This window comes from Lemur catta, chromosome X, assembly GCF_020740605.2.
Source record: "Lemur catta isolate mLemCat1 chromosome X, mLemCat1.pri, whole genome shotgun sequence".
NCBI classification, from domain to species: domain Eukaryota; kingdom Metazoa; phylum Chordata; class Mammalia; order Primates; family Lemuridae; genus Lemur; species Lemur catta.
In genome coordinates this window covers 46,936,585-46,963,613 of record NC_059155.1, presented here as the reverse complement: position 1 = coordinate 46,963,613, position 27,029 = coordinate 46,936,585, and the positions used below count along the sequence as shown (strand labels likewise).

Sequence of the window (27,029 nt, the reverse complement as noted above, 5' to 3'; positions counted from 1 at the left end):
ATTTATTACAGAGTACGTGTGGTGTTTGTTTTTCCATTCTTGAGGTACTTCACTCAGGATAATGAAACACCACCCTTCTTAATAAATAATGGGTAAAAGCAGATACAACAAGAAAAAATAGAAATTGTTTTTAATGAATGAAAATGCAAACACAAGGTATCAAAATTTGTGTGGTGCAGCTAAAGCAGTACTTAGGGGGAAATTTATAAAATTAAATGCTTATATTAAAAAAGAAGAAAAGTCTCCGATCAGTGATCTAAGTTTCTGCCTTCAGAAACTAGAAAAGGGAGAGCAAGTGAATCCAGGGTAAGCAGAAGGAAGTAAAAACTAAAGATAAAACCAGACAGCAGTGAGAAATCAATAAAACAACAGTACAAAATCACTAATTATGGACGTTTATTTGAAAGAAAAAGATCAATAAAATTGCTGAATCTCCAGGCAGATGGATAAGGAAACAGAGAAAAGAAATGAAATAGCAACATCAGAATGAAAAGGGGAAGATCATGGCAGATTCTAAAGGCACTAAGAGTATAATAAGGAAACGTTCATGACTTTGTTTGATGTTAAGAAACCAGTAATAGAAAGGAATTTCCTTAAGCTGATAAAGGTATCTACAAAGAACTTACAGGAAACGTCGTATTTACTGGAGAAATGTTGAGAGGATTTAAGATCAGGAATAAACCAGGATGTGTCCTCTTACCACTTCTATTCATCATTGTACTAGAACACTTAGGCAGCATAGTATGGCAAGAAAAATAGATGGAAAGCAAAGAGTTTGAAAATAAGGGACTATAATCTCTGATTATTTGTGGGTGACTTGATTGTGTCCATAGAAAAGTCAAATGAATCAACAGATAATTCATGGGAATCAGTGAAAGTATTTAGCCAAGTTGCTGGACAGAGTCAATATACAGAAACCAAGTGTATGTCTAAATAGCATGAACACAGAGAAGATGAATTTTTAAAGTCCAGTTGATGATAATACCTAAAGTACTTAAAGTACATAAGAATAAATCTGATGAAAGATGTACATGACCTCTATGTGGAAAATAGTAAAACTTTATTGAAAGACCTAACTAAAAGGAGGGATATTCCATGTGCTCGCATTGGAAGAGTCAATTTTATAAAGATGTCAGAACTCACCAAACTGAGCTATGGATTCAGTGCAATCCCGATCAAAACACCAACAGGATATTTGTGGAACATGACAAACGGATTCTAAAATGTACATAGAAGTGCAAAGAGCCGAGCTCTAACACCCAAATGTCAAGAAGAGACGATAGAAGAATATCTTCATGACCTTGGGGTAGGGAAGGATTCCATAAACAAGACAGGAAAAGAACCCAACTATATGTTCAAAATTTTTTTTTAATTCTAGCACATTAAAATTAAGCACTAGGATGTCCTACATATACTTTGACATGCATGAAAAACGAGATGAATGGATGAATGAAGGATGGATGCACGGACGTGTGATAAACAAGTGTAATAAAATGTCACCAGTGGAACCCAGATGATGGGTACACAAAATGCTTACAACTTTTCTGTGTGTTTGGAGCTTTTCATTAAAAAGTGCTGTGCAAGGCCGGGCGCGGTGGCTCACGCTTGTAATCCTAGCTCTGGGAGGCCGAGGCGGGTGGATCGCTCGAGGTCAGGAGTTCGAGACCAGCCTGAGCAAGAGTGAGACCCCGTCTCTACTAAAAATAGAAAGAAATTATCTGGCCAACTAAAAATATATATACAAAAAAATTAGCCGGGCATGGTGGCTCATGCCTGTAGTCCCAGCTACTCGGGAGGCTGAGGCAGTAGGATCGCTTAAGCCCAGGAGTCTGAGGTTGCTGTGAGCTAGGCTGACGCCACGGCACTTACTCTAGCCCGGGCAACAAAGTGAGACTCTGTCTCAAAAAAAAATGCTGTGCAAAACCTTTTAAAAGTGTATCTTCTCATTAAAACGTACAGTAACGGGAGCACAGGCAAGCTACCAACTAGAAAAAGATAATTCTCTATCACGAGAAAGCATCAAAGAATTAAAATATAGACTACAAGGAGAACTCCCACAAATGAGCAGGCAACTACCCCAAGGGGGAAATGAGTGAAACATAGTCAACAAACACCTCATAGAAAAGAAAACCGTAAAGGCCAATACATGTGAAGACATGCTCCGTCTCATTACTAATCAAGGGAATTACACATTAAAACCACAGTGAGATACCATTTCACATTCATCAGATAGACAAAAACTTTGTAGTTTCCTAACATCAAATGATGAGGAGGATGTAGAGAAACAATTAAACATCCTTCATACGAGTGTAACTTAGCACAGTCACTTTGTAAGAAATCTGGCACCATCTGGCAAGCTTGGAAATCTGCCTCCCCTGTGAGCCACCAAGTCCACTCCGAGGTATAAACACTGAAACAGGAGTCTGAGGTTGCAGTGAGCTATGATGATGCCACTGCACTCCAGTCTGGGTGACAGAGTGAAGGAAACAAAAAAGAAAAAAAAAAAAAGAAGAAGAAGAAGAGGATAAAGAAAGAAAAAGAGAGAGAGAGAGAGAAAAAAGAAGTGATGAAGACCAGTTCGGGGATAGAGGTTACCTCTGTGAAGGGTGAAGGCAATAGGATCAGGAGGGAGAACGCAGGGACCTGTAAGGTGATGCTACTGTGTGAAAACGCACTTCTGTAAATGCTCGCTGAGGGAATGAATGACGCCAAAATCTGTAACTCTAGCTCTGATCCCTCTCTGGAGCCACAGAAGCACATGACTGAGAGAATTCTGCATATCCTTCGCGAGCACCTCAAACTCGACGGGTGCAAACACCAGCCCCATCATTTCCCATCTAAACTTGCTCAACTTCCTATGTCCCTGTGAATCTTAGTTGTCCTTGACTCCCGCCTCCCTGTGCTGGCCAAGGAAACCCGCCCCTCAGATCTCCTGCTGCAGAGAGCACAGTTGATTGACAAGCCCCAACTGCCACTTCTCTGGGTCCCCCCCACTGACTCTGCACCAAGAGGACCCCTCTTCTGGGCAGCTGCCAGCCAGTGACCGAGCGTGGCAGGGGTACGTGGCTGTGGGAAGCTGAGCCTGGGGACTTGGCATCAGCCCGGCTGAAACTGTGTCAGAACTGAAGTGCATCTGAGATTCCTAGCTGACCCTCCTTCCCCGGTGTCTCTCTTCCAGGCATGAGATCTGCATCGCGCACTCGCAGGACTCTCCCCGCCTGCTCCTGCTCCTTCCCCCTTTATCCCTCAGGTGCAGGTTCCCCACAGTGATCTCCCACATCCAGTCACGTCTTGGCCTCTATACTTCTGGAGGACGCAGACTCACAAAAGTGGTCCCAGGAGTGTCTGGGGGCTGGCTCACCACCACCAGAACGACAAAGAGGATCCCATCCTGAGTGTTACGTGGGGCATGGATAATCTCTGGTCACAAAGTGACCTCCCGATGGCTTGAGGCTTCACACTTAGTTACCTGGGAAACACCCCAGTGCGGGGTCTCACCCTCGTCCATCCGTGAGATGATTCGGGCCTTTGAACAGTAGGGAGGGAAGAACGTCTACACGGATGGTGGGAGCAGCTGGTGACGGCTAAGTGGTGCCGACACCCTGCAGAGGGATAATGAGAAACTGAGGGACGTTACCACACGGTTAAGGGCTCAGTGTAAGAGCCAGAAGGCCTCCTGGCTGGCTTAGAGGGAGGCCCTTACCTCCTGCAGAAGAGGAGCAGACACAACTGAGGAGAGGAGCCCTGTATCGGCATGATTTGACAGCAAGAGATGCAGGACTCCAGAGACGTTTAGGTCTTCAACAGATGCAGGCCCTGGTCTGTGAAGGTCGGGGCCCTGTTTGGAAAAACCCAGGCTCCTGAACTATGCGACGGGGAAGGCTGGATGGAGAGTGCAGCCTTCCTCCCCTAGGGAGCGCCAGCGCGTGCGCTGCACTGGCAGACGCTACAGAGCCCTAGCCCCTACAGGGCCCCAGGCGCCGCCCTCAGGGGCTGCCCCATCTCCTCTCCATAACCTGGCTGGGGAATGCGCGCCTGAGGCTGAGGGAGAGAAGAGATTACACACCCAGGAAGCTGCGGGGAAGAGCTAGCCTGTGCTGGCGGGAGCCAGGGGAACTGCCCTGGGGCTGGGGCTGGGGGTTGAGGGCGCTGGATCAGGGGCCTGGAATGTAAGGCTGGATAAGCAAGTTTTACCCAGGGGGGTACTTGCTCCTGTCATAGGAGTTAGCACCCTGGCAAGGACTCCAGGAAAGGGAGGAAATCCACTGCCAGGCTGACCCCTAGAATCTTGGGGAAACTCATGGCCCCCGTGAACAGAAATGGAAATGCCTGCCTGGGAGTGGCAGACGGCAGAGGGAGGAATAAAAAGGTTGAAAGATGCAGCCGCCCGGGAGCGGATGGAAAATGGGAGGCCAGCGAGCCAGCCTGAGGGTTACGTTCCACGGTAGCGCCCAGGGGACACACCACTGGCCAAAGCCACAGGGAGTGTTCTGGTGAGAGGGCCCGGAGCACGACTAAGGAGGTCGGTGGTGGCCCTCCTCTGCAGGCCAGTGGGGACGGGGCAAGGAATGTGGTCCCAGGTCTGGGCTCATTACCACCATTCACGCAAGGTTGGGGCCCCGGCAGGATAGAAGGCAGGGCACGGCTCTTACCCAACCGACGCCAGGAGACTAGTCTGCAGTAACAACCGGCAGAGTCGGTGGGGGCAGTCACGAGTGCTTGACCCACAAGAAGCCAGCAAGATTGTTCACACACACGGCCCCCTAGGTGCAACTACAGCCAGAAAAAGGCAAGAATGCAGGAGCAGGAGGGTGGTCATCCGGGTAAGGAGCCACGAACCCCTGCTCAGTTCCTGGTCCTGGACAACTTTCAGACCAGCCCCATTGACTGAAGAGGCGGATGAGTCCCGAGGAGGAAGGACCTGGAAACAAGGCGGTGAGGATCTACTGTCACTGTGCCATGGTCCTTCCCTAAAGAGACAAGACTGCCGTCTCCTCGAGGTGACTGTACACTGGGGAAAAGGGGATAGCCAAGATTTCTAGGACTATTGGAAACAGGGCCTGAGATGACATAGATCCTGGTGGTCCAAGGTGTCACCATGGGGCCCTGGTAATAAAAGCAGTTGGGGATAGAGATGGGTTCACAGAGAGTCAACTGGCTCCCAGGACCTACACCGTGGTTCTTTCTCCTGTCCCCACATCAATGCTGGTAAGTGATACATTTGGCAATTGGAGCAATAACTCCCAGCCTGGGGCCCTGGCCAGCAAGGTGGGGAACGCCATAGGGAACCCCTGAAACCGGCCCCCGCCTCAGATCAAGAAATTAAGTCAAAACCAGTATCAGATCCTGGTGCAAGTCTGGGGGCCGACAGAGATTAGTGCCCCCACCAAAGATCTATAGGACTCAGGGCAAGAGGAAGTAACAGGGTCGCGGGGATGAAGAGAGTGGAGAAGAGTGAAAACGTTTTAGGATTCTCGGTACGGGAGAGGGAAGGAGCAAGGGAATGAAAACGAGGAGAGGTACACCAGAGGCTTCAACTGGTGTGATCGTGACGTTTCTTAAGACCGGTGGTGGGTACGGGAGATTTTGCTTTGGTTTTCGTTATCCTTTTTGACATGGCTGAAACAGTGCACCGTGTCTTCAAAAGTCATGGCAAGGAGTGTGAGAAGGAGTTGTGCAGACACAGGCAGGGATCGTGGAGGACCTGTCAGACGTGGACGTGGACGATGGCAGCTTTCTGGAAGACCCAATCGACCCTGCTCTGTAACCCCCAGCAGAGTAGGCTTCTCAGGTGTCGACTCAGAGAAACCAGGGACCTGACTTCCCACGGGCAAGAGTTCAGACACCCCAGGCCTCTACTGGAGACCAGTCAGAGTAGGACGTACAAGGCAGAGGTAACGGAAAAGACAGGTGAACGTGAGTGGGAAAGCGAGGAAGGAAGGCGTGAAAGGAATGAGTCTGAAGGAAAGGTATGAGAGGCTGCTGGAGTAGGCTTGGCTGGCGAGGAAAGGAAATTCTAACGCTCCAGGGCCTCAAGGAAACCAAGGAAGGGAGCACTCCCCACATATCAGGACTGCTCAGCTCAGGGAAGCTGGGGACCGGTAGCTCCAGGGGCAACATGACAGAAAATTGGCATGCCACCACCACCACCACCGTGAGGCCTTTGTCATGTGTCCTTTCAAGGCTTAAAAAGAAAACAAAAAAGACACGTCATTTTACCTACACCTGTATGTATTTCCAAATGACACACAGGATCGGTTTGGGTTTTTCAGTTTACAAATGTCCATGCAAATCTATGCATTCTTGTGCAACTTGCTGCATGCGACCATGAGAGTTTTTGAAGTCTGTTAACACAGCCTCATGTGTTGCTTTGGACCGCTGAGATTTAACCTACTGGACGCACATGACCACGTTGCATCCGTCCACTCCTTTACTGATGGGAATTTAGAGCAATACCCGATTTTCCCTTCACCGACATCCTTCTGCATGTGTCCTTGTACACTACACCTACCAGCGTTTCTCCAGAAGGTGTACCCGGCAGGTCTGCCAGGTCATTGAGGGAGTGGGTGTTTCGCAGTTTAAAGAGTCTCGGCTCACAGCACGGACTATGGAGCCTGACTACCTGGTTTCCGTCCTGCCGCTGATACCGAATGACCTTGAGCAAGTCGCTGAACCTCTCTGTGCCTGTTTCCTTGACTGTGCGAAGGTGGTAATAGTAGGTACTTTGACCTAGGACTGTCATGAGCATGAGTTAGTATTTAACTACAGTGCTTAGAAGAGAGCCGGGCACATAGTAAATGTTATATAACTTGCATTTCACAGACTCTGCCAAATTACCCTCCCAAATGGCTGCACTCCCTCTTCCCCCCTGCCCCAGCAGTGAGCAAAAGCACTGGTTTGCTCATAACCTCTCCCTCCCTTGGAACGGCTAAGCTCTTTAATTGTTGCAAACCTGGCATGTGAAAATTGATCTGTGGCTTTAGTTTGCACCTTCAGGATCAGTGACGGTGAGCATCTTTTGGGGGGTCCTTGAGCCTTGGGATTCCCGCTTCCTTGAATAAACTCAGAGTGAGGGTGTGGGGGCCTGGGAGAGGTGGGAAAGCTCTGGCCTGCCAAACTGCCACGCCAGTAAAGTGTCATGGGCACACAGCCACGCGCCGATTTGATTACCTATTGTAAGAAAAAGAAGTGAAAGATAACCCAGATCAGAAAGTAAGAAGTTAAATGACCTCTGCTTGCAGATGACATGATCTCACATATAGAAAACCCCAAACACTGCACCAAAAAGCTATTAAAACTAATAAAGAAATTCGGTAAAGTTGCAGGATAGAAAAGCAACATTCAGAAGTCACTTGTGTTTCTATACACTAACAACAAACTATTCACGTTTACCATAGCATGCAAGGAAAAAATACTTAGGAATAAATTTATCCAAGGAGGTGAAAGCTCTGCACACCAAAACTATAAAACACTGATGGGAGAAAAAACACGAATAAATGGAAAGATACCCCGTGCTCATTCAAGGATTGGAAGATTATTAAAATATCTACACTACGCAAAGTTATATACAGATTCAACGCAAGCCCTATCAAAACAACACAAGGGTACTTTTCATATTTTTCCACATGTAGACAAGACAACCCTAAAAGCTCTGATTACTGACCGTGGGCTTCCTTGCGCATCTTCCTATCGGGTGGGAGGTGTTGTGGAATAAAGCCCTGCAAATCCTCCCTGCGCTGGGCGCTTCGCATCCCTCATTCACCCTCAAGAGCCCCCGAGCTAGGTGCCGTCACTTAGTCCACTTTACAGATGGGAAACTGAGGCTCAGAGACGTGTCTCTCAGTGGAAAGCAGATGCCCGGCAGAGGGACGGCGAGAAAGAGGTGGGACGAGAGCACGAGGCCGGGAACCTGCGACCCAATGGGCTTCCCACCAGCCAAATGACTGGCTTCGGGCAAACCAACCGCCCTCGTCCCTATTGGTTGGGGCCGGAGAGGCTGCCAAACAAGGGGCACGCTGGTTGGTGGGAGCTGGAGAAGCGAACCAATTAGAAGGCCGCGGAGCGGGACTGCAGGGGAAGGGAAGCCGCGCGTTGTTTCAGGCCCTGTCATCTCGTGCTGCGTCCCAGGCAACCGCCCCCGTGCCGAGGGCGACCGTCTGCCATCACACCGGGCACATCGAACCGGCGACATGAGTTCCTCCGATGAGGTGTCTGTTTCGGGGGCCGCTTTCGGCCTGGAGGGCGGGGAGCGGGCCAGCGACTGCCCGACCAGCCCCGGAGCGCGGGGCCCCGGCCTAGACCTCGATCTGGGGGCGCCACGGAGCAGCCAGGGCGAGGGCGCGCTTGCAGACCCCGAGGGCTTCCAGGCCCGGCAGGAAGTGATAGAGGCGGGAGGGGCCGTGCTTTGGGGCCCGAAAGGTGGGCCCCGCACCCTGAGTGAGGAGAAGGGAGACGATCTGGACTACCAGTACCACGTGCCTGAGGAGCCTGTGGCCATCGTGCAGCCGCCGAGTGACGGGGATGTCCGGGGCGTCCACAGACACCCATGCTCAGAAGGCCCCGACGCCCAAGTGTCCACCGTGTGGCCGGACCTAGAAGCAGGTCCCACCGGTAGAGGCGCGCTGACCACCTTTGGAAGCCCTCCCCCCGTCATCATGCCCCGGAAAGCCCGGGCCCGCGGGTACCCGAAAAGAGGCCCTAAAAGTAGGCTGAGCGTCGGCGGCAGGGATCCCCAGCGGCCCTCCGAGGAATGCCCGGTCGAGCTGCCTTCCGACCCCGAGTCACCAGATGAGTTCGGGGAGGTACGAATGAGGGTGAGCATTTACCCCAAAGGAGGAGACCAAGGCCAACCCAGCAGCCCCGAGGAACCTGGGGACACACATAGACACTCGAGTTTGCTTGTCAGGGAGAATACCCTTCCCATGCCCGGCCCTTTCGTGACCTCTGCTCCCCAGGACTCACTTCAGGCGCGGAAAGGCAGGCCGTGGGAGAGCTGCACAGCTCTTCCTCTAAGCAAATGCAGGGCGTGGTGTGGGGGAAGGCAGGGAGCAGGCCCGGCATCCCAGGAGCTGCTGCTACTGCTGCTGTGGGCAGCCTGCCCCGGGCTGTTCCTAGGAAGAAGGTGGCCCAGGAGAAGAAGTGCCCAGGGGCTGCCTCAGACTTAGCCCTAGGGGGAGCCTTTCCTCCATGGGGGCAGAGACTCTCGGCAGTTCCCCTGGAACGAGCCACCTTCCCCCAAATCCTTGGGGTTCCACTGCTTGGGAGGTCCAAAAGATATTCCTTGCTCTCATCGGGACCCAAACAGTCCAAGCCCAGCAGGACTGGGAAGAAATCTGTGGCCAGGAAGGCAAAGCAGTCCCAGCCTGTGGGCAGAGACAATAATGACCCAAGTAGAGATCCAGTCCCAAAGGCTCAAGTGGGTAGGCCATCCTCCTCCTGTCTCCCCACACTTCCCCTCCCCATCAGAGGCATCTTTACTCTGTCCCTTGCTCAGGGACTGTCTTTGGGAGTCCTCAGTCCCTAGGACAGGCAATCGGGGTCATCCTAGTAGGGGCACACATTAAGAGAGCACTTGGTACATGCCACGCACTGTTCTTGACAGTTTGCACGTTTCCTGCCTCTTCCCCAGAGAGGAAGTGGGCTAGCAGCTGATTTCGATCAGACGATCATTTAGGGTTTGGGCTGCAAAGCTTCGGTGTGTAGACTCCTCAGCTCCTGACTCCTCCTTCCTAGCTGTTCCCCAAGCCTGCCTGGCAGGGGGCCTGGACTCTCTCAGCATCCCCCTGTTTTCCCTGACTCAGGGCTGCCTGCTGGCCTGGGGCCCTGAGAAAGTGCTAATAAGATTAAAGCCGCTAAATTTCCCCCCTTACTGCCCAAGTCACCCCAGCCCCTGCACATACATGCTCACACCCACACGTCCTAGACAAGCTCTGAGAAATTCTTGTTTCAGATTCCAATGCCAATGCCAGGGCCACCTTGCCTGCACATGCATCGTGGAGAATTCAGCAGTGGCGACCCCAACACCAGAGCCCCCCAAGCTCCAGGAATCTCACAGGCCTCGACCTTGACCGAGAGAGTCCTCAAGCCTAGAGGCCCTGCACCCTCCAGTGAGCCTTGTCGGATTGGTAAGAGTGAAGGGGTGAGGGGTGGAGGAGGGCAGCCTCTGGCTCTGTCAATTCTGAGGGCTCAGCCTTGCTCCCAGGCTTCCCGGCCTACCCAGGCACCCCTTGCACAGGAAACGGGGTGTACACAGGGCTGGGGTGGGATTTGTGGGGTGGGGGTGATTTGTACCACCACCCCAAACTCTGCCTCCAAAAGTACACTCACAGCAGAGCAGAGCCTTTCATGTTAAGTCCTGTTCAACCGCACTGTTCCTCCCAGGGGCTGGCTGTGTCTGCAGCCGGGCTAGCATCCAACCGAGAGCCACAATCCCAGGGGCCACAGGCTCAGGGGGGCTGACACTGGGGAACAGGAACAGGGAAGGCAGGCCCAGAGAGAAGGTGGGAGCTGCCGGACTGAGCAGGAGCCAGTGGCTGCCAGCAGAGGGTGATGCTGCCTCACTTTAGAGCCAGCTGGGCCCTTTGCACCTCCAGGCTGTGAGGCTTGGAAGCTGGATTCCGTGTTCTCTTTCAGGTGACCAGGAGCCACCTGTCCATGCCCCAAGACCAGAAAGGCAACAGGAACCACTGGGAGCACAGGGCTGTCTTCGGGTAATGCCTGGTCTGGCTCCTGGAAACGGAGGTCCTGACTAGATGGTGGGAACTGTGTCCAGGTTAAACTGACGTGTTTTGTCCCCTCCTCACCCGCATCCCGCACCCCACGGAGAGAGGGCACCTGCTTTCCACTGTGGATTCCTTGATGATCTGGCCACTGAGCTGTGGGCGGTGGGGGATGGAAGGGCCACAGGCAAAAGGGAGGACGATGAGATTGGAGCCCAGAATATGGTGATCATTTCTCTTCCTTTCGTGTCTGCTGTGCTAGTGTGCCGAGCTGGAGAGAGAGACAGACGACCTGAAAGAGCGATTAGGTAAGATGAATCCCAGGCTCGGGCTGGGGCAGGGGCTGGGACAGACCTAGGTGTCTTCCTGCAGATGCTGGGCACACGGGGCAGGTATGGGCTGCAGGTGCCGGGGGCACCAGTGGGACAGATGTTCCCGTGGGGAGAAGAAGCAAGCAGGCCTGGCCCTGGAGCCTTCTGTGCATTGACAGCCAGGGGTGAGCACGGATATAAATGTATCGGCTGAGCTCCCTGTACACTTTGGCAAGGAATCCCACAGAGCTCCTTCTCTTAGCACGTTTAGGGCTACCTCGTGTATTTCCCCCTTTCCCTGCTTGGTATGCCTTCTGTGCATTTTCTTATTGTTTCTTTGCCGGTTTGTCCTTTGAACACGTTCTGAACGGTTCTGGGGTGCCCCAGTGTTTAAGAAACACTGGTATATTTTGTTCCCGTTTAGAAGACACTCCCACGTGTAACTCAGGTGGTGGGTGGGTGGGTCGGTCCCAGGGCTGACTGGACAGGGGCTGCTGAGGTTTCAGGTTGCAGGGCTAGGCGGGTCCCCCGGACACAGGGGGTGGGTTTCTGTGTCCCTATGTCTGCTGTGCCCGGTTATGTCTCTCTATTCCAGCGGCCATGAAGTGCCTCCTCGACAAGTTCCAGGCGCAGTGAAGTGAGAGAGTGAGTGTTACACATACCATACCTGTTCCCGCAAAGCTGGTGGCTTCGGGACACTGTGGCCCGACACTGACTCTTCCGCTTCACAGGTTGAACCCAGCATCTTCCTTCCAGACCGGCAGCTGGTAGCTCTGGAGCCCAGGAGCTGCGACCAAGCTGGTTCCCTACGTTTCTTCTTCACCCACGGTTTCCTCTCACCCCCTGCTCTTGCCCTCACCTCACCCGAGTTTATGGGAAATCATCAAATTAAATTACCTCTCATATTCGCATATTCTGTGGTCTGCCCTCTTTCCTGGGAGAGGGGGCGTCACTGCAGAGGGAAGGGGTGAGATTGCTCCTCGATTTTGCAGGATTTGAAGCCAGGTTACCTGACACCCTGTGCTCTGCGCTGTCCCTGTGGGGCGTCCCGACCAGGATCTGGGTGGCAGCCCTGCGCTCAGGCTCACCGTAGCGCCCTGAGTCTAGGCTCCTCCCCGGCCACATTAGGAGGCCCTGTTCATGGTCCCAACTAATGTCGTCTGATTTTGGGGTCCCAAGGTTCCCATGCTGCACCACTACCGGACCCTTCCCTTTAGCAGGAGCTAATCGACCTCCTCCCAGAGTTCCCAGCCCTCTTTCCCTTCCTCACTTGGTTCGCTGTCCTCGTTGGCCACTCTCGCCCTTCTTTTCGGTGAGCAGCATCCCTGGTCTCCTCCGTGGTTGATGCCCGGGGCCTTTCCCGCGGGGTTATTGCAACAGGTGTTAAAGAGCAGGATTGAGCTGAGCCTTCCCCTCCGGAGCCCGGGCCTCCTTCTGGAGTCATTCTCTCCCTCTGGAGCCGCCACTCACACGCACAGCTTGCCCGGAAACTGGCGCATCATCCTCACTTCCTCTTTAGCCCTCACCTTGGAAACTCAGTTACCAAATCCTGTCAGTTCTCCCCCGTTAGTTTCATTGGAGGGGTGGAGGCAGGAGCCACATCCTGCGGTGTGGTGGAGCGAAAGGGGGGCTGCAGGGGACACAGAAGAATGGAGCAGTTTGGTCTGTGTGCTGCAGGTGGGAGAACTGAGTCCCTTCTGGCGCCTCGGGGCCAAGCCGGGGACACTGCCCACTGGCAGCTAGGACAGATGGCCTATGGATCAGACCTTCCACGTCCCTCAAGTCCTAGATGGACAATCGCCCCGTCTCCAGCCCGACGGGCTCCGCAGGCTCGACTTGAGCAAGACCAGTTAGTTTCCAGGGCACCTGTGCATGCTAGGTCTGAATGTCCTTGGACAGTCCCCGTCAGATACCATCCGGCCTCCCCCATGCCACAGACTCTGCTGGACGTGATGTTTCCGTGTCGCAGCTGAATCTTCCAGACTGCCTCCCGAGGCCACATGAGGTCTGTCTGAGCTCCCTGTTCTGATGTCACCCTCACTGACAGCTGGGATCGCCTCCTTCCTTCAGCGAGGGTCCCGGGCTGGGCGGGCCTGACATTCAGAGGGACAGACTCCTGTGTGGGTGAGGTGAGTGCATGTTCCGCCAGCTCCCATCGCCCAGAGACTGGGTGGTCACCAGACAAAGAGGGCACAAGTGCAGAAACCATCCGGGGTTAGCGTGTGCAGGGAGGGATGGTCTGTCTGTGTGTCTGCCTGCGTGCCTGTGGATCTAATCGGGGACGATCTCCCTGGAGGGAGAAAGAGCTGATTGAGGGAGCGGGGGCAGTGTGGTCAAGGATCCGTAAGGGATGAAAACAGCCAAAGCAAGGGTGGGATGTACCTTTCACAAGAGGTGTCCTTCAAGTCCGAAAAACACACAGGAGCGCACAGAGTGGGATGAGGTGAAAGGGGCCAAGCCCAGTGACGGGCGTCAGGGCTCTGAGAGTGCCGCAGTCCCCGCAGCAGGCTCTTGATCCTGTGTGCGATGAATATGATGTCTCGAAAGTCCTGTGCGTGTGGGTGGCATGACAACCTGAAGGCTGGCTACCTGGGAGTCGGTGGGACGTGCCTTCCCTGTGAAGCAAAGGGCTCCCGTGGGAGACTGCCACGTTGTGAGCTGACGGAGACACGGGTAGCATGGGCGCGGTGAGGATGGAAACTAGGGAAGAGGGACTGCCCTGGGAAATCTACTCAGCCGTGGTACCAGCCCTCCCCCTATTCCCACTCTGCCTCCCTTCTGTGCCGGCTGGTCCGAGCTCAGGGAGACTGCCAATCACACGTGTGGTGGGACCATCACAGACCTCAGAGGCCGAAAGGAACATGAGTGGGGACTTAAACCATCCGCTTCAAACCCTCACTTGAGAGGGTGGGCTTGATTCCGCAGGCTGAACCTTTGACCCTGACCCCAGTGGTTCTTTCGTAGGAGAACAGAGCGGGTTGGCGTCTGGGTGCAGACTCTGGCATAGATTTTCAACTTGGGATTCTGACAACCACAGAGCCTAGACGGAGCGTGCTACAGTGAGTCTGAGCACCGGGCTGCCACCCAGATCCTGGCCCAGGCGCTGCATGGTAAGCTGGTGGAGCACTGGGTGCTAGGGTACCGAGCTTCAAATGCTGAAAATGGAGCAGGACCCCTACCCATCGCCTCTCCGGAAACGACCCTGCCCCGAGAAACCAGGCCGACCACAGAATATAACAATATGAGACCTACTTTTATTTGATAATTTGATGTAAGCTGGGCTGAGGTGAGGGCAAGAGCAGACAGCAAGAGGAATCGGTGGCAGAAGAAACGGAGGGAACCACCTTGGTCGTAGCTCCGGGGCTCCAAAGGTACCAGCTGCTGCTCTGGTAGGAAGATTCTGGGTAGAACCAATCAAACAGAGCAGAGTCAGGGTCGAGCCACAGCCCCCCGAAGCCACCAGCTTTGCGGGAACAGGTATGGTATGTGTAACACTCACTCACTCATTTCCAAGGGCCTGGAACTTGTCAACGAGGCACTGCATGGTCGCTGGAATAGAGAGGCATAACCGGGCACAGCAGACATAGGGACACATAAACTCACCCCCCTGTCCCCGGGGGGAACCTGCCGAGCCCTGCAACCTGAAACCTCAGCAGCCCCTGTCCAGTCACCCAGACCCTGGGACCGACCGAGCCACCCACCACCTCAATTACACGTGGGAGTGTCTTCAAAGTTGGAACAGAATATAGCAGTGTTTCGTCAATGCTGGGGCACCCCAGAACCATCCAGAAGGTTTTAAAAGGACAAATAAGGAAAGAAACAACAACAAAACCCGTACAAGCCATACCCAGCAGGGAAAGGGGGAAATACACGAGGTAGCGCTAAACGTGCTAAGAGAAGGAGCTCTGTGGGATTCCTTGGCAAAGTGTACACAGAGCGCAGCCGATACATTTGTATCCCTGCTCACCCCTGGCTGTCAATGCACAGAAGGCTCCAGGCCCAGGACTGCTTGGTTCTCCTCACCAGGGAAACGTCAGTCCCACTGATGTCGCCAGTACGTACAAAACATCCCTGACCCGTGTCCCCAGCATCTGCAGGAAGGTACTGTGGTCTGTCTCAGCCCCTGCCCCAGCCCGAGCCAGGGGTTCATCATACCTAGTCGCTCTTTGAGGTGGTCGATCTCTCTCTGCAGCACGGCACACTAGCCCAGCGGACACCGGAGGAAGAGAAACGATCAGTACTTTCTGGGCTCCTCCCTCCTTTTCCTCCTTCTCGCCTGTGGCCCTTACATCCGCCACCGCCCACAGCCCAGTGGCCAGACCACCAAGGAATCCTCAGTGGAAACGAGTCTCCCCCACTGCGTGAGATGCGGGATGCGAGGGATGAGGGATGCAAGGAAGCAGTGGACGACACAGAAGTCAGCTTAACCCGGACACGGTTCCCAATATCTAGTCAGGACCTGGGTTTCCAGGAGCCAGACCAGGCATTACTCGAGGACAGTCCTGTGCAACCGGTGGTTGCTGCTGCCTTTCCGGTCTTGGGGCATGGACAGGTGGCTCCTGATCACCTGAAAGAGAACACAGAATCCAGCTTCCAAGCCTCACAGCCTGGAGGTGCAATGGGCCTAGCTGGCTCTAAAGTGAGGCAGCATCACCCTCTGCTGGAAGCAACTGGCTCCTGCTCGGCCCAGCAGCTGCCACCTTCTCTCTGGGCCTGCCTTCCCTGTTCCTGTTCCCCAGTGTCACCCCATCTGAGCCTGTGGCCCCCTGGGATTGTGGCTCCGGGTTGCATGCTAGCACAGCTGCAGCCACAGCCAGCTCTGGGAGGAGCAATTGGATTGAACAGGCCTTAAGTTAAAAGGCTCTGCTCTGCTCTGCTCTGCTGACAGGGTGCTTCTGGACTCAGAGTTTGGAGTGGTGCTACAAATCACCCCCATCCCACAAACCGCACCCCAGCACTATGAGCACCCCACTTCCTGCGGTAGGGCTTCCTGGGTAGCCAGGGAATCCTGGGAGCAAGGCTGAGCCCCGAGAAATGACAGAGCCAGAGGCTGCCCTCCTCTACCTCTCTCCCGTCCACTCCTACCAAACCCACAAGGCTCACTGGAGGGTGCAGGGCCTCTGGGCCTTACAACTCCCTGACTCAAGGCCACGGCCTGTGAGTTTTCTGAAAGTTGGTGGGCGCTGGTTTAGGCTTGCCACTGTTGAATTCTCCATGATACACCGGCAGGCAAGGTGGCCCTGGCCTTGGCATTGGAAGCTGAATCAAATATTTCTCAGAGCTGCGCTAGGGCGTGTGGGTGGGAGCATGTATGTGCAGGGGCTGGGGTGAGGTGGCCAGTAAAGAGGGGCTTTTGGAGGCTTTAATCTTGTTACCACTTTCTCCCTCCCTCAGTGCCAGGCAGGCAGGCAGCCCTGAGCCAGGGAAAACAGGGGATGCTGGGACAGTCCAGGCCCCCTGCAAGGCAGGCTTGGGGAACAGCTAGGAAGGAGGAGTCAGGAGGCTCAAGAGTCTACACACCCAACTTTTGCAGAAAAACTTTAAAGGGTCTTCTGATCCAAATCAGGTGCCAGCCCAGCTCTTCCCTCGGGAGAATCCAGGAAACAGGCAAAGTGTCAGGAACAGTGCGTGGCACATACCAAGTGCTCTCTTAATGTGTGTCCCTACTAAGATGACCCCGATTGGGCATCCTAATGACCCAGGACACCGAAGGACTCGCCCAGGGCCCACGACAGAGTAAAGATCCCTGTGCCGGGGAGGGGAAGTGTGGGGAGGCAGGAGGAGGATGGCCCACTCACTTGGGCTTTTGGGACTGGATCTCTTTTTGGGCCATTATCGTCTCGGGCCACAGGCTGGGAATCTTTTGCATTCCTGGCGACAGATTTCTTCCCACGCTGCTGTACTTGCACTGTTTGGGTCCGGACGAGAGCAAGGAATATCTCTTGGACCTCCCGAGCAGCGGAACACCAGCGACTGGGGAGAAGGAGGCCGGCTCCAGGGAACTGCTGAGCGTCTCTCACCCGCGTAGGAAAGGCTCTCCCGAGGGCCAAGTTTGAGGCAGCCCCTGGGCACTTCTTCTCCTGGGCCACCTTCTTGTTAGGAACAGCCCGGGGCCGGCTGCTCACAGCAGCAGCAGCAGCAGCAGCTCCTGGGATTCCGGGCCTGCTCCCTCCGTACCCCACACCACGCCCTGCATTTGCTCAGAGGAAGAGCTATGCAGCTCTCCCACGGCCTGCCTTTCCGTGCCTGAAGTGAGTCCTGGGGAGCAGAGGTCAAGAAAGGGCCTGGCATGGGAAGGGTATTCTCCCTGACAAGCAAACTCCAGTGTCTGGCTGTGTCCTCAGGTTGCTCGCGGCTGCCAGGCACTCCATGGTCTCCTCCTTTGGGGTAAATGCTCACCCTCATCGGTACCTGTCTGAACTCATCTGGTGACTCGGGGTGGGAAGGCAGCTCGACCAGGCCTTCCACGAGGGCCGCTGGGGATCCCTGCCGTGCACGGTCAGCCTACTTTTAGCACATCTTTTCGGGTACTCACGGGCCCGGATTTTCCGGGGCACGATGAGGGGGAGGGGGGCGGTAGACGGGGCCAGCGCGCCTCTACCAGTGGGACCTGCTTCTAGGTCAAGCCACACGGTGGACACTTGGTTGTCCCAGCCTTCTCAGCATGGTTGTCTGCGGATGCGGGTGTAGCGGAGTTTCTCGGGAGGCTGCTCCTGGGCCACAGACTCTTCAGCCATTGGAGATCTTGTAGTCCAGATCATCCCGCATTTCCTTGGTCGGACAGCTGGGCCCGCCTTCCAGATCCCAAAGCACAGCCCCTCCCGCCTGGATCTCTTCCCCCTTGGCCTGGAAGCCCTCGGGGTCTGCAAGCGCAGCCCTCGCCCTGGCTGCTCCGTGGCGCCACCAGATCAAGGCCTAGGCAGGGGCCCCCCGGGGCTTCGGGGCCAGCTGGGCGGTCGCTGGCCTGCTCCTTACCCTGCAGTCTGAAAATGGATCCCGAAACACACACCTCATCCGAGGAACTCATGTCGCGGGTACGATCAGCCCGGGTTCCGAGCACCAGGTAGCCCTTGTGAAGCCAGGAGAGCCCCGCACACGCCCGCCTCAGCAGCAGAGAGGCCAACGGGGGCGCCGTTGCCTAAGGAGCCACAGCAGACGGCCCGCAACAATGCGCGGCTTCCTAGTGTGCTCCACACCCGGTTTCTGCAGGCCGCGGCCTTCTCATGGGTTCGCTTCCCTCAGCCCCCACCATCCGGCGCGCCCCGTGTTTGGCCGCCTCTCTGGCCCCAAACCATAGGGACCAGAGCGCTTTGTTTGCATGAACAACATCTGTAAACATAGGGAAGCACATATCTCCAATGATCAGTCCCTCTATGAAAACATCAAACAAACAAGCAAAAACTATGAAAATCAACTTTATTAGAATTCTGGAAACTAATTAAGCTTTACAGCAACCAGGTAAATGCTTAACCAGGAAAAGGGCAATTTAAGAACTCTATATAAGAATTGTGGCACTTTTATTCCTCCATACCCTGGGACCCCAGCTGGCTCACAGTCTACATTCCCAGTGTGACACGCTGGTCCCTGCTTCTGAAGAGAGCCCAGCTGGCTTACCTGAAAGAATTTTGTCTGTCCCAATCTGTCCGGGGCTAGCCAAAGGGCTGATGCACCTTATTCAGAACTCACTCAGGAAGAAAAACAGGCACATATTCCTTTAAAACTTTGTAAGGCAAACAGTCTGAAGCTTCTAGCAGCAAAACATTATAGTTAATTCATTCAGAAGAGTGCTCAAAGCTTAGGAGGAAAAGCTGGGGAGAGGGGGAAATTAGATCATTCAAAATTGTCCATGTTCACTGGGGAATTCAGAAAGCCATGTGCGTGTCCAGGGCTGGATGCATGCTTAGAGAGGTCCTGAAAAGGACCTAAACTTTCAAGTCTGGCTGCTCTCTCGTCTCAGCGCAAGCAAGAAGTGAAGGCTAACTCGGAGTTTTAAATGGCCTGGCTGAGCACTCACCAAATCTCTAAGCATAGAACAAATGTGCAAAGACTGCAAGAGGTTTTTGTTGTCCTTTTTGTTTCTGCTGGCTTCTCCTCCTTCTCTTGTTTCTCCTCCGCTTGCACCTCCCGTCCCCTCTGGCCCCCAGCATTCAAGGACGTTTCTCCAGAACACTAGCTTAACACGAACTAAAGGAACAAAGACTCAGAGATCAAACCTGACAATGAATACAAACTACAAAAATAGTTTAGAACACAAGAAATAAACAGCTACATCCCACACCAAGAAAGAAAAAAAACAACCCTGGAATATGATGCCCAGAGTTACCATATTACAATACCCAAAATGTCGTTTTTAACAACAAACTTAGCATGCAAAAAATAAAAAATAACCCCCCCCCCACGAGTATGCCTGATTCACGGAAGATATTAAGAGAAACTGTGCTTGAGGAAGCACAGATGTTGGACGTAGTAAACAAAGAGGTTAACTTGATTGTCTCAAATATGCTCAAAGAGCTAAATCAAACCAGAAGAATACTACATGACCACATAGACAATATCGATAAAAAGACACTAACTACACAAAGGAACCGAACCACAATTTTGGAGCTGAACGTGCAATAACTGAAATGAAAAACCCACCAAGGGGGCCAACTGTAGTTTTGAGTAGGCAAAGAATCAGTGAACTTCAAGAAGGGTCAACTGAAATTGTCCAATCTGAGAAGCAGCAAGGGAATGTTTCAAAGACGTGGAAAAGAAAACCATAAAAGCTCCGATTACTGACTGTGGGCTTCCTCACGGGTGGCAAGTGTTGGGGAATAAAGTCCTGCAAATCCTCTCTGCGCTGGCTGCTTCACATCCACCACTGACCCTCACAAACCCCTGAGCTAGGTGCTGTTATTTAGCCCACTTTACAGATGGGAAACTGAGGCTGAGACACGTGGCTCTCAGTGTGAAAGCAGATGCCCGACAGAGGGACAGCGAGAAAGAGCTGGGACGAGAGCCCGAGGCCAAGACCCTGTGAGCCAGCGGGCTTCCAAGGAGCCAAAGGACTGGCCTCGGGGCAAACCAAACGCCGCCGTCCCCTATTGGTTGGGACCCGAGAGACGGCCAAACAAGGGCTGCGCTGGTTAGCGGGGGCTGGGAGATGCGAACCAATGAGAAGGCAGCGGCTTTGAGCAGGCGCAGAAGCCAACCAATGAGAAGGCCGTGGGGTTGAGAAGGCGGGCGTTGAGCAAGGGCCGGGCTGTTGGAGGCCATGTCGTGTGGCTCCTGAGGGGCAGACACGTTCTTTGTCTTGGCTGCACCCGAGGTGGGTGTGTCCGGGGCTCTCCTGCTGTGACAAGGGCAGCCCTCTGCCCACAACCTGGACTGATCGAAGCAGCGACATGAGTTCCTCCGATGAGGTGTCTGTTTCGGGGGCCGCTTTCGGCCTGGAGGGCGGGGAGCGGGCCAGCGTCTGCCCGGCCAGCCCCGGAGCGCGGGGCCCCGGCCTAGACCTCGATCTGGGGGCGCCGCGGGGCGGCGAGGGCCAGGGCGAGGGCGAGGGCGAGGGCGCCCTTGCAGACCCCGAGGGCTTCGAGGCTGAACGGGAAGTGATAGAGGGGGGAGGGGCCGAGCTCTGGGGCCGGGAAGGCCGGCCCGGCACCACGACTGACCAGATGTGGGAAGAACCGGACTACGAGTCCCTCCTGGCTGACGAGTCTGTGGCCATCGTGCAGCCGCTGAGCGACTGGGCTGTCCGGGGCGTCGGCACACACCCGTCCTCAGAAGGATGGGACGCCCAAGTGTCCACAGTGTGGCCGGACCTACAAGCAGGTCCCACTGGTAGAGGCGCGCTGGCCCCGTCTGCCGCCCCTCTCCCCCTCCTCGTGCCCCGGAAAGTCCGGGCCCGCGGGTACCCGAAAAGAGGCGCTAAAAGTAGGCCGACCGTGGGCGGCAGGGATCCCCAGCGGCCCTCCGAGCAAGGCCTGGTCGAGCTGCCTTCCGACCCCGAGTCACCAGATGAGTTCAGCGAGGTACCGATGAGGGTGAGCATTTACCCCAAAGGAGGAGACCATGGAGTGCCCGGCAGCCCCGAGCAACCTGGGGACACACTCAGACACTCGATTTTGCTTGTCAGGGAGGATTTCCTTCCCATGCCAGGCCCTTTCGTGACCTCTGCTCCCCAAGGACTCACTTCAGGCACGGAAAGGCAGGCCGTGGGAGAGCTGCACAGCTCTTCCTCTAAGTAAATGCAGGGCGTGGTGTGGGGGAAGGCAGGGAGCAGGCCCGGCATCCCAGGAGCTGCTGCTACTGCTGCTGTGGGCAGCCTGCCCCAGGCTGCTCCTAGGAAGAAGGTGGCGCAGGAGAAGATGGGCCCAGGGGCTGCCTCAGACTTGGCCCTGGGGGGAGCCTTTCCTCCATGGGGGCGGAGACTCTCTGCAGTTGCCCTGGAACCGGCCACCTTTCCCCCAGTCGTGGGTGTTCCACTGCTTGGAACGGCCCAAAGATGTTCGTTGCTCTCATCTGGACCAAAACAGTCCAAGCCCAGCAGCACTGGGAAGAAATCTGTGCCTAGGAAGGCAAAGGAACCCCAGCCGGTGGCCAGAGATGCTGATGACCCAAATAGCGATCCAGTCCCAAAGGCCCAAATGACTAGGCCATCCTCCTCCTGTCTCCCCACACTTCCCCTCCCCGGCACACGCATCTTTACTCTGTCCCTTGCTCAAGGCCTGTCCTTGGGTGTCGTCGGTCATTAGGACACTCAATCGGGGTCATCTTAGTAGGGGCACACATTAAGAGAGCACTTGGTACATGCCACGCACTGTTCTTGACAGTTTGCACGTTTCCTGCCTCTTCCCCAGAGAGGAAGTGGGCTAGCAGCTGATTTCGATTGGACGACCCTTTAAAGTTTGGGCTGTGTAGACTCCTCAGCCTCCTGACTCCTCCTTCCTAGCTTTTCCCCAAGCCTGCCTGGCAGGGGACTTGGACTGTCACAGCCTCCCCCTGTTTTCCCTGACTCAGGGCTGCCTGCCGGCCTGGGGCTGACTGAGGGAGAAAGTGCTAATAAGACTGTAGCCTCCGAATTCCCCTCCTTACTGCCCACCGCAACCAAGCCGCTGCACATACATGCTCACACCCACACACACTAGCTCAGCTCTGGGAAATTTTTCTTTCAGCTTCCAAGGCCCAGGTCAGGGCAGACTTCCCTGCACATGCATCGTGGAGAATTCAGCAGTGACGACCCCAACACCAGAGCCCCTCAAGCTCCAGGAAACTCACAGGCCACTGCCCTGAGCCAGGGAGGCGTCACGCCCAGAGGCCCTGCACCCTCCAGTGAGTCTTGTGGGTTTGGTGGAGTGGAGGGGAGAGGGGCGGAGGAGGGCAGCTTCTAGCTCTGTCACTTCTGGGGGCTCAGCCTTGCTCCCAGGCTTCCCGGCCTAGCCAGGCAGCTCTTCCACGGGAAACGGGGTGTTGACAGTGCTGGGGTGGGATTTGTAGGTGGGGGTGATTTGTACCTCCACCCCAAACTCTGCCTCCAGAAGTACACTCTCAGCAGAGCAGAGCCTGTTATGTTAAGTCCTCTTCAACCACACTGTTCCTCCCAGGGGCTGGCTGTGGCTGCAGCCGGGCTAGCATCCAACCCAGAGCCACAATCCCAGGGGCCACAGGCTCAGGAGGGCTGACACTGGGGAACAGGAACAGGGAAGGCAGGCCCAGAGAGAAGGTGGCAGCTGCTGGGCCGAGCAGGAGCCAGTGGCTGCCAGCAGAGGGAGATGCTGCCTCACTTTAGAGCCAGCTGGGCCCTTTGCACCTCCAGGCTGTGAGGCTTGGAAGCTGGATTCCGTGTTCTCTTTCAGGTGATCAGGAGCCACCTGTCCATGCCCCAAGACCGGAAAGGCAGCAGGAACCACCGGGAGCACAGGACTGTCCTGAGGTAATGCCTGGTCTGGCTCCCAGAAACCCAGGTCCTGACTAGATGGTGGGAACTGTGTCCAGGTTAAACTGACTTGTGTCTTGTCCCCTCCTTTACCCGCATCCCACACCCCAGGGAGAGAGGGCACCTCCTTTCCACTGAGGATTCCTTGATGATCTGGCCACTGGATGTGGGCGGTGGGGGATGTAAGGGCCACGGGTGAGTGGGAGGACGAGGAGAGAGGAGGCCAGAATATGCTGATCATTTCTCTTCCTGTGGTGTCTGCTGCGCTAGTGTGCCGAGCTGGAGAGAGAGATAGACGACCTTAAAGAGCGACTAGGTATGACGAACCCCTGGCTCGGGCTGGGGCAGGGGCTGGGACAGACCTAGGTGTCTGCCTGTGGCTGCTGGAGACACGGGGCGGGGAAGGGCTCCAGGTGCCGCCGGCATCAGTGGGACTGATGTTCCCGAGGGGAGGAGAACCAAGCAGGCCTGGTCCTGGAGCCTCCTGTGCATTGACAGCTAGGGGTGAGCACGGATAGAAATATATCCGATGAGCTCTGTGTACACTTTGCCAAGGAATCCCACAGAGCTCCTTCTCTTAGCACGATTAGCGCTACCTCGTGTATTTCCCCCTTTCCCTGCCTGGTATGGATTTTACGGGTTTTGTTGTTGTTTTCTTGCTTCTTTGTCCTTTGAACACGTTCTGAACGGTTCTGGGGTGCCCCAGTGTTGGTGAAAGACTGGTGTATTTTGTTCCCCTTTAGAGGACATTCCCAAGTGTAATTCAGGTGGTGGGTGGGTGGGTGGGTCGGTCCCAGGGCTGACTGGACAGGGGCTGCTGAGGTTTCAGGTTGCAGGGCTAGGCAGGCTCCCCCTGGGACTGGGGGTGGGTTTCTGTATCCCTATGTCTGCTGTGCCCGGTTATGCCTCTCTGTTCCAGCGGCCATGGAGAGCATCCTTGAAAAGTTCCAGGCCATCTGAAGTGAGAGAGTGAGTGTTACACATACCATACCTCTTCCTGCAAAACTGGTGGCTTCGCGGCACTGTGGCCGACCCTGACTCTGCTCTATTTGACAGGCTGAACCCAGCATCTTTCTACCAGAGTAGCAGCTGGTACCTCTGGAGCCCCGGAGCTGCGGCCAAGCTGGATCCCTCCGTTCCTTCTTCACCCGCGGCTTCCTCTCACCCCCTGCTCTTGCCCTCACCTCACCCGAGTTTACGGCAAATTATCAAATTAAATTAGCTCTCATATTCGCATATTCTGTGGTCTGCCCTCTTTCCTGGGAGAAGGGGCGTCACTGCAGAGGGAAGGGGTGAGATTGCTCCTCGATTTTGCAGGATTTGAAGCCAGGTTACCTGACACCCTGTGCTCTGCGCTGTCCCTGTGGGGCGTCCCGACCAGGATCTGGGTGGCAGCCCTGCGCTCAGGCTCACCGTAGCGCCCTGAGTCTAGGCTCCTCCCCGGCCACATTAGGAGGCCCTGTTCATGGTCCCAACTAATGTCGTCTGATTTTGGGGTCCCAAGGTTCCCATGCTGCACCACTACCGGACCCTTCCCTTTAGCAGGAGCTAATCGACCTCCTCCCAGAGTTCCCAGCCCTCTTTCCCTTCCTCACTTGGTTCGCTGTCCTCGTTGGCCACTCTCGCCCTTCTTTTCGGTCAGCAGCATCCCTGGTCTCCGCCGTGGTTGATGCCCGGGGCCTTTCCCACGGGGTTATTGCAACAGGTGTTAAAGAGCAGGGATGCGCTGAGCCTCCCCCTCCGGAGCCCGGGCCTCCTTCTGGAGTCATTCTCTCCCTCTGGAGCTGCCACTCACACACACAGCTCGCCCGGAAACTGGCGCATCATCCTCACTTCCTCTTTAGCCCTCACCTTGGAAACTCAGTTACCAAATCCTGTCAGTTCTCCCCCGTTAGTTTCATTGGAGGGGTGGAGGGAGGAGCCACATCTTGGGGCATGGTGGAGCGAAAGGGGGGCTGCAGGGGACATGGAAGAAGAGAGCAGGTTGGTCTCTGGGCTGCAGGTGGGGGAACTGAGTCCCTTCTGGTGCCTCGGGGCCAAGCTGGGGGAGTCTGCCCGCTGGCAGCTTGGACAGATGGCCTAGGGATCAGACCTTCCACGTCCGTCCCTCACGTCCTAGATGGACAATCGCCCCTTCTCCAGCCCGATGGGCTCCGCGGGCTCGACTTGGGCAAGACCAGTTAGTTTCCAGGGCACCTGTGTATGCTAGGTCTGAATGTCCTTGGACAGTCCCCGTCACATACCATCCGGGCACCCACATGCCACAGACTCTGCTGGACGCGATGTTTCCGTGTCCCAGCTAAATCTTCCAGACTGCCTCCCGAGGCCATATGAGGTCTGTCTGAGCTCCCTGTTCTGATGTCACCCTCACTGACAGCTGGGATCGCCTCCTTCCTTCAGCGAGGGTCCCGGGCTGGGCGGGCCTGACATTCAGAGGGACAGACTCCTGTGTGGGTGAGGTGAGTGCATGTTCCGCCAGCTCCCATCGCCCAGAGACTGGGTGGTCACCAGACAAAGAGGGCACAAGTGCAGAAACCATCCGGGGTTAGCGTGTGCAGGGAGGGATGGTCTGTCTGTGTGTCTGTCTGCGTGCCTGTGGATCTAATCGGGGATGATCTCCCTGGAGGGAGAAAGACCTGGTTCAGGGAGCGGGGGCAGTGTGGTCAAGGATCCGTAAGGGATGAAAACAGCCAAAGCAAGGGTGGGATGTCCCTTTCAGAAGAGGTGTCCTTCAAGTCCGAAAAACACACAGGAGCGCACAGAGTGGGATGAGGTGGAAGGGGCCAAGCCCAGTGACGGGCACCAGGGCTCTGAGAGTGCTGCAGTCCCCGCAGCAGGCTCTTGATCCTGTGTGCGATGAATATGATGTCTCGAAAGTCCTGTGCGTGTGGGTGGCATGACAACATGAAGGCTGGCTACCTGGGAGTCGGTGGGACGTGCCTCCCCTGTGAAGCAAAGGGCTCCCGTGGGAGACTGCCACGTTGTGAGCTGACGGAGACACGGGTAGCATGGGCGCGGTGAGGATGGAAACTAGGGAAGAGGGACTGCCCTGGGAAATCTACTCAGCCGTGGTACCAGCCCTCCCCCTATTCCCACTCTGCCTCCCTTCTGTGCCGGCTGGTACGAGCTCAGGGAGACGGCCCATCACACGTGTGGTGGGACCATCACAGACCTCAGAGGCCGAAAGGAACATGAGTGGGGACTTAAACCATCCGCTTCAAACCCTCACTTGAGAGGGTGGGCTTGATTCCGCAGGCTGAGCCTTTGACCCTGACCCCAGTGGTTCTTTCGTAGAAGGAGAACAGAGCGGGCTGGCGTCTGGGTACAGACTCTGACATAGATTTTCAACTTGGGATCCTGACACCTACAGAGTCTAGACGGAGCGTGCTACAGTGAGTCTGAGCACTGGGCTGCCACCCAGATCCTGGCCCAGGCACTGCATGGTAAGCTGGTGGAGCACAGGGTGCTAGGGTACCAGGCTTCAAATGCTGGAAAGTGGAGCAGGACCCCTACCCATCACCTCCCCCGCAATGACCCCTCGCCCCAGAAACCAGGCAGACCACGGAATGTGATAATACAAGACCTACATTAATCTGTTAATTTGCTGTAAGTTGGGCTGAGGTGAGGGCAAGAGCAGACAGCAAGAGGAATTGGTGGCAGAAGAAGAAACAGAGGGACCCAGTTTGGTCGCAGCTCCTGGGCTCCAAAAGTACCAGCTGCTGGTCTGGTAGGAAGATGCTGGGTTCAACCCGTCAAACAGAGCAGAGTCAGGGTCGGGCCACAGCCCCCCAAAGCCACCACCTTTGCGGGAACAGGTATGGTATGTGTAACACTCACTCATTTCAAAGGTCCTGGAAGTTGTCAGAGAGGCACTGCACGGCCGCTGGAATAGAGACACATAACCAGGCACAGCAGACATAGGGATACAGAAACCAACCCCCTGTCCTCAGGGGGACCCGCCTAGCCCTGCAACCTGAAGCCTCAGCAGCCCCTGTCCAGTCAGCCCTGGGACCGACCCACCCACCACCTCAACTACACGTGGGAATGTCTTCTAAACGGGAGCAAAATATACCAACCAGTGTT

At 55.2% G+C, this 27,029-nt stretch overlaps 2 protein-coding genes across 2 annotated transcripts; both read left to right on the top strand.

The window, feature by feature from the left end:
* The first annotated feature begins 9,680 nt into the window (after positions 1-9,680).
* Positions 9,681-11,917, top strand: LOC123628717 (uncharacterized protein CXorf49-like). The gene is made up of 6 exons (XM_045538624.1): positions 9,681-9,694; positions 9,950-10,124; positions 10,633-10,709; positions 10,981-11,026; positions 11,625-11,674; positions 11,761-11,917. The coding sequence occupies exons 2-5, from the start codon at positions 9,956-9,958 to the stop codon at positions 11,663-11,665; spliced, it is 333 nt and encodes a 110-aa protein (XP_045394580.1). The 5' UTR covers positions 9,681-9,694; positions 9,950-9,955; the 3' UTR covers positions 11,666-11,674; positions 11,761-11,917.
* An 8,495-nt stretch (positions 11,918-20,412) lies between these two features.
* LOC123628235 (uncharacterized protein CXorf49-like) lies at positions 20,413-24,026 on the top strand. Its single transcript, XM_045537865.1, has 7 exons — positions 20,413-21,254; positions 21,336-21,753; positions 22,186-22,342; positions 22,867-22,943; positions 23,217-23,262; positions 23,866-23,915; positions 24,003-24,026. The coding sequence occupies exons 1-6, from the start codon at positions 20,413-20,415 to the stop codon at positions 23,904-23,906; spliced, it is 1,581 nt and encodes a 526-aa protein (XP_045393821.1). The 3' UTR covers positions 23,907-23,915; positions 24,003-24,026.
* Positions 24,027-27,029: the final 3,003 nt, after the last annotated feature.

What these genes read in the sequence shown, in the direction of transcription:
- LOC123628717 (XM_045538624.1), top strand. Translation starts at nt 9,956, where the DNA reads ATGCCAATGCCAGGGCCACCTTGCCTGCACATGCATCGTGGAGAATTC. An exon ending in GAGCACAGGGCTGTCTTCGG is followed by an intron (nt 10,710 to 10,980) that starts GTAATGCCTGGT and finishes CTGCTGTGCTAG; the next exon opens with TGTGCCGAGCTGGAGAGAGA. An exon ending in CGACCTGAAAGAGCGATTAG is followed by an intron (nt 11,027 to 11,624) that starts GTAAGATGAATC and finishes TCTCTATTCCAG; the next exon opens with CGGCCATGAAGTGCCTCCTC.
- LOC123628235 (XM_045537865.1), top strand. Translation starts at nt 20,413, where the DNA reads ATGAGTTCCTCCGATGAGGTGTCTGTTTCGGGGGCCGCTTTCGGCCTG. An exon ending in CAGAGGCCCTGCACCCTCCA is followed by an intron (nt 22,343 to 22,866) that starts GTGAGTCTTGTG and finishes GTTCTCTTTCAG; the next exon opens with GTGATCAGGAGCCACCTGTC. An exon ending in GAGCACAGGACTGTCCTGAG is followed by an intron (nt 22,944 to 23,216) that starts GTAATGCCTGGT and finishes CTGCTGCGCTAG; the next exon opens with TGTGCCGAGCTGGAGAGAGA.